Source organism: Eptatretus burgeri, chromosome 2 (genome assembly GCF_056783735.1).
Source record: "Eptatretus burgeri isolate ZD-2024b chromosome 2, Ebu_testis_v1, whole genome shotgun sequence".
NCBI classification, from domain to species: Eukaryota; Metazoa; Chordata; class Myxini; order Myxiniformes; family Myxinidae; genus Eptatretus; species Eptatretus burgeri.
In genome coordinates this window covers 41,803,532-41,814,473 of record NC_140962.1, presented here as the reverse complement: position 1 = coordinate 41,814,473, position 10,942 = coordinate 41,803,532, and the positions used below count along the sequence as shown (strand labels likewise).

Sequence of the window (10,942 nt, the reverse complement as noted above, 5' to 3'; positions counted from 1 at the left end):
GGCGAGAACGACCACTAGGTGGGGGAGGTTACGTCAATTCCCACTGGACCCTCCGGAATTGTAGGCCGTCGCTCGGATAACTCCGCGAGCCGGCGGGTCGTTTAATCAACTGTGGAACGCCAATATCTCGACCGCGTGGCGTTGGGTTATTTTGTCAAGATCCAATGTACCTAAGTAACCAGGCGGTCTCGGCTACTGGGGATCCACGACCTCGGAACGCCTGGCCGAACCGGATCCACTCTACCGCAGCGGTAAAACTACACCTACCGACTACGACTCTGCCACCTACCTTTCCGGCTCGGATGCAGTCGAGCGGGCCTGCCCAGGACGTCCCGACTACAATTGTCCGATTACCGGGGATAAAATCCCGCCTAAACTCAGATCCGAACCATGCTGGACCAATTCAAGAAAGGAAGGAAACGAAATGGGGACATTTCTACAATCAAAATAAAAAGACACAAGTCAAGACGTGGATATGCAAGTAATATTTACAATAAACCAATGTCACCCGCAGGGTGACCCGTATCTTGCCAAAAGGTGACCACGTGTGACTTCTTTAAGGTCACACTGAGGTGAACAGAGCTGCTATCCACCAGGAGCGACTCCTTGAGGAATATCTGCCTACGAGAGATTCCGATGAGAATCGTTCTACAGAGTAACCATGAAAAATATGCGTTTTCCTCATAACGTCACCAAATGACGTCATAATGTCTCAAGCTTGACATATCTAGAAAGCACTCATCGAGGTGTTCAATTTGAGGTACCACACGATATGGTTCCTAAAACTTGAAAATTTGACCTTGGGGTCAAATATGTTTGACCTCAGGCGCTAACCATGAAGGTCAAGGCCAATCGCCACCAAAAATGAATTAGCTGAGCGCCAGACCATGAACTATATTCCCATGAAGTTTGAAGACGATCCGATCAAAATTACTCAAAACAATAAGGGTTTCGTCGACTCCCCTGATTTGCGATAAAGTGACCTTGACCTTTGACCTTGACCTTCAAAATTTTATGTGCTGAAAGGGACCTCTATAGGCCTCTGATATGCGAAGTTACAAAAATTTCAAATGATAACTATCCTCTGCAGAATTTTTTATACATGATTACAGACAAACAAAACCAAAAAAAACATACAAGCTGACTACCATATCTTGCAAAAACTTCGTTTTGGCAAGATAATGATCAAAAACAAACACTTAAACAGTTTCTACTTATAAGATGGGCCCACACGTAGACACACACACAAATGAAAATAAACCCAGAGTTCTTTATTGGACCCTCACAGCCGAGGAGAGAGACGAGCTGGGGGACAGAGTCCAGCTGGGAACCTGACCGTCGGAGGAATGGGGTGCTCCGTGGTGCGGCACCTGACAATGGTCGCTGGTTTGGTCCACAGTCGCACGTGTGGGACTCGTGGTTCGTGGCGGAGCTCGGGTGGTGAATAGCGGGGTCGCTCTTTCTTTTCCTTGTAGAGGGCCAGCAGGGACACGTTCGCTGCCTTCACGACCTTCTGCTCAACCCTCCACTTCAACAGAACTGCACGTTCAACAACAACCCTCAGAGCACTATACAAAACCTTGTCAGAAACCCGTGGAGAACTTCCTCCAAGACCCTTCTTCCTCACTCGACTCTCAACCACCACAACCCAATCAAAAACCTCAGAACAACCTTCATAACTACCCCTGTCTCAGACAGTCCTCGGGAATTTATGGACCTCCCTCAATGGGCCGGGGCTTGCTCAAACAGACGTCACTCCCCACCCTGATTGGACAAGCTCCTAGGGGTTCGCCCTTTCTGGGCAGGGTTTTGGCCCCTGCCGGGAAACCCCACCCACTCTTCCATGCGGGTTCATACTTGTCGAGCAACAGTATCAATGTTGCAAAGGTCGTCGTGAAAGAGGTACAACATTTGTGGAAGCCGAGAAACTGGAACTGCGAGATCTTGCCTCGGCACATCAGGGTGCGAGAAGGCAGCCGGTTGGCGGTGGATCGTGACGGGGGATGGGATGGTTGTTCGATGGCTTGTTCAATGTAATAACCTAACTCAAATAAATTGCAACGCATCCCTTTGATTCTCCCACGAGACAAAAAGGGGATCTGAGTCCACACATACTTAACGACATAACTGACTTTTGGGACATCTGTATGTTGAATGCATATGGTTTCCAGATCCGTAACAATATATATATATATATATATATATATATATATATATATATATATATATATATATATATATATATATACATATACATTTTCAGTATATATTCATATACATATACAGGGTGTCCCAAAAAAATGTACTCACATTTTGGCTCCTCATAACTCATTGATTTTTTCATTTATTTTCAGATCAAATTGACCCTAATAATGGCAGAAGTATGACTAGGTTTTGAAGAAAGAAAATTTATCATAAAGTGCAACTGGAAGCACGAAAACATCATGGAAGTGCAAAGACAATTTAGAAGACATTTTCACAAAGATCCACCAACGCGACGCACCATTGCTCGCATCCGAGATAAGTTTGAAACAGATGGAACTGTGCATGACGTCAATTTTTGGAAAATCAATTGCTGGAAACCCTCCACTGATCCCCACGGAAATCTGTACAACAAATGGCTCGTGTGACAGGAATCCCAAAATCAAGCGCCCATCGTATTTTGAAGCGAATTAATTGGAAAAGTTATATTCCAAAATTAATCTACGCTCTAAATGAAGACGATCCTGACCGGAGAGCTGAATTTTGTGAGTGGTACCTGGGAAAATGCGAAGAAGATGCAGCATTTCCATCCAAAATTGTTTGTAGCGATGAGGCCAGCTTCAAGTTAAATTGCTCAATTAACCGACACAATTGCATCTACTGGGCTCCTGAAAATCCATGTGTTACTATGGAACACCATTTAAACTTACCAGGGGTTACAGTGTGGTGTGGGATATCAGCATTGGGCATCCTCGGGCCATTCTTTTTTGACCAAACTATCACTGGGGATGTTTACTTAAACTTGCTGCAGGAATCCGTCGGTCCACGTGTCGAAGAGATATTTGGTGACGAAGAGATTTACTTTCAGCAAGATGGAGCACATCCCCACTACCACCGTGATGTAAGGGCCTATCTCGAAGCAACTTTTCCGAACAGATGGATTGGGCAAAGAGGTTGTGTTGAATTCCCTGTGCGTTCCCCAGACCTCACTCCTATGGACTTCTTATTATGGGGATATCTCAAAGATAAGGTTTACGGCTCAAAACCAGCAACAGTCGATGAGCTGAAAGAGGAAATTGAAAGACAATGTCTTGCAGTTACAAATGAAATGATTCGTAACGCTGTTGAATCCAATGGTCCGCGTTATCGGCTGTGTTTGGAAGGTGATGGTAGTCAGTTTGAACATTTGTAAACATGCATTTATCCATTTAACCATTAATCTTGTTTCTAAGTCAATAAACAATGCATTTTTATCATTTAAAGAGCGAGTACATTTTTTTGGGACACCCTGTATATATATATATATATATATATATATATATATATATATATATATATATATATATATATATATATATATATATATACATATGTACACATATATATATACATATATATATATATATATATATATATATATATATATATATATATATATATATATATATATATATATATATATATCCAAACTCTTTATGTGTTAAAATCTAAAAAATAATTCCAATTTGACAAAAATAACTTATTTTTTATGTTCCAGGCATATTTATGTAATTCAGAGACAAAAACGCATTTTTGTTTCCAGAATCTCTTTGTATCATCATATAATTCCCAACCTTTATCACACTACAAACAACTTACAAATACCACTATAATCCACACATGTCACAGTTCTGGAAAGCCCTTGTCATCCTGATTATAATAAAATGTTCCTTTTGAAAATTGTTCAATTTTGTCACTTGTGATCAAAACTGACCACTACATCTGGAAAATGCGATTGTGAGCTAGGCATCCACACCGATGTTGGAGAGCAAGGTCTTGTACACACATTAGCACGGATGCCAGCTTCGAACGAGAAATGCTAACAGGACTTTTTAAAGGTTCTTTTTGCTCGGTTGGCCAGCCAACTATTAAGGCTATTGACACTGTATTGGCTTACGTTATAAAATAAGAAGGTTAAATGGTGCTCAAGCAACGTCACTGAATTGTGGGGAGTAACGCAAGGCATTGAAAGCAATTCCCACAATCATACTTTCATAAACTGTATTGCAGTAAAAAACAAACCGAAATTTAACCTATACAAATAAATGTCTGTGTGTGTGTGTGTGTGTGTGTGTGTGTGTGTGTGTGTGTGTGTGTGTGTGTGTGTGTGTGTGTGTGTGTGTGTGTGTGTGTGTGTGTGTGTGTGTGTGTGTGTGTGTGTGTGTGTGTGGTGTGTCATTATGTCTCTTTCCATAACTCCAAAACCATAAAACGTAGCAGCCTGAAACTTTGCATGCATACGAAGAAAACTCCAAGTGCAAGAGTGAAAATTGGGTGTTTGGGTTAATTAAAACAAGCCTTTTGAAGATAATTAACGGCCTTATTTAATTATATCCTTCATCAGGCGATCCTCAGCCACCTTGCTCTATGAGGCGTTTCGGCATTTCCTGGGTAACCTCACTGGGGTCTGAAACCACCACGTTTTTTGGCCTGCTCAACCATGCCTTGACTTGGAACAGGCCGCAACGATTTCTTAACAACAGTTTTTTTCACTTTCCTCATGCATACAATCGAATGCCTGTTCATCATAGCTCCAAAACGCTGTATGCATCGCTTTTGTAAGTGGTATAGTTTTCAAATTAGGAGCTTGGAGCGATGTCATGCATTATTAATTATATAAAATATGATACAATTTTCCATGATCTACACTCATGGACTAATTTAAGTATATCATCGAAATATTATTTTGGTTTTGAAGATCGGATATCGTCCGGACTAAATAAGTGTCAAACCTGTTGTGAAATCTGATGAAATAAAGAAATAATGAGTCATAACTAAGCCCATATACCAATTTACTTTAAGCATGTAAGGCTATGTTCCCTCTTTCTCCATAGAAACACAATAAAATGTGAAATTCCTAAAGCATTAAACTTATCTTTTTCTACTGTTTGGAGAATTAATTATATTGAATGAACAAAAATTTTTTAGGAACGTGCTAAAATTAACTAGCTTCATTGAGCTGTATGATTTAATGCATTCACTGCTAGACTCTACGCTCTGTCCCCTGATCTGTTTGCGAGACTTCCTATCCATAGCACCTGCCAGATCTGTGTCTATATTTTCCAAGGTTTTGCGAGGTGCTCTACAGGGAATCAAAGCAAATCTGGTATAAAAAAACGGATGTATTAAAAAAAAGAAGTCATAACGTTTGTGTGCACCCCAAACCGATGTGCCACGTGACACGTGCACAGACGAGCAGGCAAGATGGCGGATTATCTGCAATGTTTATTTCACGGGTGATTGAACTTTGTGATGTCTCCAGGGTTTTTTGCATTAAGCTGCAACTCTTTTGTGGATAAAATCATTATTTGAACGAATTCATTGTATTTCATTCACTGTTGCGTGCGTGGTGAAGACCAGCTTTAAAGTTAAAGTGACCCGACATGATATGCAGCGACAGCCTGGCTAACTGTTCCTCATCAACCATTTCTTTAGAGTGCTTGCATGAGGGCTTAAGCCACTTGCAAAACGCTTTACAGTCGATAGCGGTACCATGCTATGTCCTGAGCGAATCGATCACTCACTGCGGACACTTTTGCCCACCACGTCATTCAGAGCGAGTGGTCTGTGCTCTGTCACCCTGAGCTAGTGGTTCGTGGTCCATCACCATGAGCGAGTGGCTTGTGCTCCATCACTCTCAGCGAGTGGTTCGTGCTCCATCACTCTGAGCGAGTGGTTCGTGCTCCGTCACCCTGAGCGAGTGTTTCGTGCTCCATCACCCTGAGCGAGTGGTTCGTGCTCCGTCACCGTGAGCGAGTGGTTCGTGCTGCGTCACCCTGAGTGAGTGGTTCGTGCTCAGTCACCCTGAGCGAGTGGTTCGCGCTCCGTCACCCTGAGCGAGTGGTTCATGCTCTGTCATCCTGAGTGAGTGGTTCATGCTCTGTCATCCTGAGTGAGTAGTTCGTGGTCCATCAACCTGAGTGAGTGGTTTGTGCTCCGTCACCCTGAGCGAGTGGTTCATGCTCCGTCACCCTGAGCCAGTGGTTCGTGCTCCGTCACCCTGAGCGAGTGGTTTGTGCTCCGTCACCCTGAGTGAGTGGTTTGTGCTCCGTCACTCTGAGTGAGTGGTTCGTGCTCCGTCACCCTGAGCGAGTGGTTTGTGCTCCGTCACCCTGAGCGAGTGGTTCGTGCTCCGTCACCCTGAGCCAGTGGTTCATGCTCCCTCACCCAAAGTGAGTGGTTCGAGCTCCATCACCCTGAGTGAATTGTTGGGAAATAACACCCAATTTCCGAGCCGTTTGCCTTAAAATGTTTTCTAAATTACCGAGCCAAATTTTTTTTCCTCCCATCACACGCAGCTGTTTAGAAAGATTAATGTTTGTGAACATATCCCTGAAACGTCTATATAAGTGCAACGGTGTTTTTTGGTGAAAGCTACTCATGGTTTTTTTGGGGGTTGTTGCCGATATCAGCCAAGTGTATGTGTGTGTGTGTGTGTGTGTGTGTGTGTGTGTGTGTGTGTGTTTTCCTATGGGTTTGTATAATTTTGTTCCTGATACAAGGACCAGCAAAGAAAAATGGTGCGAGCAGACACTGTTTACACTGTTTAAACAATGTACCCTTTGGAATGGTATGTGAAAGTGTCTGCATAACTAAAGTCAAGATGGCTCTGCTCTCATTAGGACCATAATTATGTAATATAAGCAAGGCAATGGTCATATTATGATTATGAATGTTAAATAATTAATGATGCAAGTGTATTCACATGTGCAAATCAATTGAAACAGTGATAAAAGGAAAAGGTCAGAATGTAAAAAGATCATTTGAAAAAAAATCGTTATTATCAAGAAATGATACAAAAAGAGAAAAAATAAAGAAAGTGAGAATGTTGGAGAGAAAATGAAGCAGGAAAGGACACTGAACAATAAAGGTAAATTTTAATTCCAGGGGTATAACTGAAGCATTTCAGTTCTATGGTTTTATAGCTATCATTGATATGGCAGGCCCACCGGCTTACTAATTTATTTATCCCTCCAAGCTGCAGCATAGACCGCCTGGCCCGATGGAATACCACCACTGTCGCCAAGGTTTCTGCTGTCAGGCTCCGTAGGTCTTTCAGTGGCGAGTCAAGAATGCGCACCATCGACTTGATCCCACCAAGATCAGCTATAGTCCGCCGTACCTGACCGTTTCGTCCGATCTCCTTCAGTATTTTTAGAGACCCCATCTGTCAAAAATAGGATATATTTGCTGAAAACACAAATCAAACAAACGAAGTAATCAGTAATTCTAGAAACATGCAATTCAACCTTGAATGAAGTATGATCAATGCCATTTGCTTAGTCTGTTTATCTGGACACATCAACAATAAATTTTCCATCCACATCAACCACATTCACTCTTATACTAATGGTAACAACAAAGTACAAAATTCTTCCTTTTATTCCTGCAATTTCCCATCAATGGCATATTTTTCTTCACCCACGTACAACCCACATCTCTTCAGATGAAGTAATTACAAACACCTCTTATTCCATTATAAAATACTTTCTTTTTCTCTATCTTCATTTTTAAACAGAGCAAGCATTTGTTGCATCAATTATATACCTGTCAACTGTATTGCGTATTTATCACAAGTTGTCATGGACTTCCTTTTCCAAATCACTGTTTATAAATGTCCAACGGGATGTTGCAGATGTAGTGAAATTGCTATTAAGCTGTTCAGTGTGGATGCAATTCATGACTTGATTTATAAATGGTATGATTGGCGTGTTTCAGGCAGCATGTTACATCAATGAGTATGCCATCTCTCGGATGAACATTGGGGAGGGGTGGAGGAGTAGCTGGGTGGGGTGTGGGGAGTAGCTGATGGATGTGAAATATAACAAAGTATCTTTCAACAAAGAGTCGGTGAGTTATCACTGGCATTCTGTCCAACTTTGTTAATTTGTTTGTCAGTCAGTTTGTTCCTTTACTGTGTCATTCCCACTTTCCCCCTTCTCTATTGCTGTGCTTCATTCATCTTGGTGCAGCTTGTTCACCCCCATGTGTCCTCCCCCTCACCTTGATCTTGCTCTCACTTATGCTCTGCTGTTGGTGTTTCTCCCTTTTCCATTTTGTTCCCTTTCTGCTCTGCTCTCACCCTTCCATGAGTCTCGATCAAGTATACAATTTAATTTTTTTTCTCCAAATTCCTGCCGAAATGTGCAGGGACACTGCATTGGCATAACAGTCACCACTTGGTAATAATGCACCAATTAAAGCCGAAGTTGTAATTGCATCGAATCTAGCTCACATTCGCTAATGATTGATTATTATTGGTTCACAAGTCAGTAAGTGACCACTATATTCATTATTGGTGTGTGTCTGTCTGTATATCTGTCTATCTGTATGTCTGTCTGTCCCGAGCATAGCTCCGTGGGTTTTGATCCGATCCTGATAAAATTTTGGTGGGTGGTTTATATTGTTACGGCTGTAGAAATTCGCAATACACCATAAAGGGTCCTTAGATCAGTTATGACGCTAAGTTCATGTGCAGTTAGTCCACACCTGTTGTTTAGGGGGAATATGTGTGATTCATCCAGGCTGCGACGCTTTGAGTTAGCCATTTTTCTTTCTCTATCGTTATTTTGGACCATTAAGCCGCCAACAACTCAAACACCACCACCTTCACCTCTTTACCTCCACAACTCCATCCTGCAAACATCGCTTCACCGCCATTCCCAAACGACGCCCGCTAACAACCAAACCACCACAGCAAACCCCCCACCACCTTCGCCTTTCTCCTTCCACAACCATCAACCACACCACCAGTCAACACCGAACGTCGTGCTGTCCAAGGCCCGTTCGGTGATTCTTGCCGAACGCAGCAAGCCATGAGTGTGAATGCGTTCCTTTTAGGAGAGGAGAAACGGATCAGGAAGGCTTCACGCCCCTTTTCTTCCATCCAATGACTGAGCATCGGGTGGCATGGCCCCGCCTCCGAACCCGCTGTGAATGCGTTCCTTTTAGGAGAGGAAAACGGATCAGGAGAGGCTCACGCCCCTTTTTCTGTCCAATGGGCGAGCGTCGGGCGGTGTGGCCCCGCCTCCAAGCGCGTTTTGATCCACGAATATGCATACAAGCTCCTCCCCCGGTCTATAAAGACGCGAGAACAACGCAGCTCGTGTGTGCAGAAAGGGGTGCCAAAAGTGGCGCTGGTGGAGAAAGGGGTGCAGAAAGTGGCGCTGGTGGAGAAAGGGGTGCAGAAAGTGGCGCGAGTCGGAGGAGTGCAGAAAGGGGTGCCGAAAGTGGCGCTGGTGGAGAAAGGGGTGCAGAAGGCGCTAGTCGGAAGTCATGGAGTCTGAGAGTTTGTCGTTGTGGGAATCGGACGGCGAAAGGGACGGAGCTCGGAGTGGAGGTCGAGGGACGAGTCGCAGAGTGGAGCAGGGATGCAGAAGAGGGCTCAGGGGCGAGAGTTCGCCGGAGTCGGTGCGGTCCTGGGACCCCGCCAGCGGGACGGAGCGTCCGCCATTCCCCTCCCCCGACCCCGAGCATCAACAATTCCCCCCACCCCCAATCCGCGCTGAGATAGTGCCGGTAACCCCGTCCGTTCCTCAACCCAACCGTGGTGCCTGCACGACGCACGCCTGGAGGAGCTCACCGACCATACCAGGGGCACGGAGTCAAGCACGTTACGCGGACATTGCGGCGAGCCTGCCATCGTGCCACGAGGGTGCAGGTAAGACCCCTTCGGTCTCGTGGACCTGGCCGATCACCCAGGTCCCACGTTCATTTGGTCAACAGACCTGTCTGCCTCCTTGCCTGTGAGGGTGGCCTGTGTTTTCTTTGCTTTTGGTGTAAATGTGTGTGGGTGGTGCCAGTTTATTAAGTAAACCCATATAAGTGCTTGTACATTGCTTTATTCGGTAGTAGCTCTGCATATTGTTCTTGCTTTGACTGTTATATGTGCATTACTGTATGGCTGTGAATACGTGCTTAGCTGAGTGTGAATAAAAGTGCTTGTCAAATTGTTTCCCATTTCGTTGCGTCCTTTCCTTCAGTTGAAAGTTCCATCTTGCATCACGTATGGGATTGATAGTGGGTTTAAAACACCCGGTAAATAATCTGAACCGTCGAGGTCTACGATAACTCCACTGGGTTACCCTGCAGCACGGAACGAGCTGCTTCAGCGGTTCGTGTCCGGAGTCGATCTGCGGCGTGGTACAACTCCTCGGTATGCTACCCGCGTGGGTACTTAGGTATATCGACATTCGGCGATTCACCCTATTTCACGCGGGTAGAATGCAGACTGGGTTGTGGTGAGGTTAAACGCCCACCCGTGGCTAGCTCCTTGCCGGTAGTTCCAAGAGGGTTACGACTGAATTGTCCGTTCCAGTGGGCGACGTGTGGCGATTTGAGTTACGTGGCCGATCGCATGCCGGACGGGCGAAATTCGTAACAATATCATGATTAGTTGCGTTTTCCTGAGAATGGGCGTGCACCCATTATGGGCGGAGCCATGCCCAAAAAACACGTGTTTTTTGGGGGGTAGCCGATTTCAATTTACATCTTCTCCGAGGGGGTTTGTCGAATCTGGCAGGGGTTTCGGTATTTGGTTAGCCCAATGGCACCTGCATAGCCCCACGGAGCTCGATTTTTCATTTTCGTCCCAAACTCAAGGTCACAAGGTCACGAACTTAAAAAATTGTGGATTTTGACATAAAAATCATACGACCGCCCAAACTTTGAGAGCTGGGATGACAATATTTTTTATGCATAA

General features: G+C 44.3%; 1 protein-coding gene across 8 annotated transcripts in view; it reads right to left on the bottom strand.

Annotated features, from left to right (window-relative positions):
• ODAD2 (outer dynein arm docking complex subunit 2) overlaps window positions 1-10,942 on the bottom strand; it is an 88,767-nt gene that overhangs the window by 30,586 nt on the left and 47,239 nt on the right. For 7 of the 8 annotated variants that reach the window (XM_085868714.1, XM_085868725.1, XM_085868703.1 and 4 more), the window contains one exon: window positions 7,199-7,408. The exons of the other annotated variant lie outside the window; for it this stretch is intronic. In XM_085868714.1, the coding sequence (XP_085724840.1) occupies window positions 7,199-7,408 (210 nt within the window). The remainder of the gene's footprint in view (window positions 1-7,198; window positions 7,409-10,942) is intronic. 8 annotated transcript variants of the gene reach the window in all.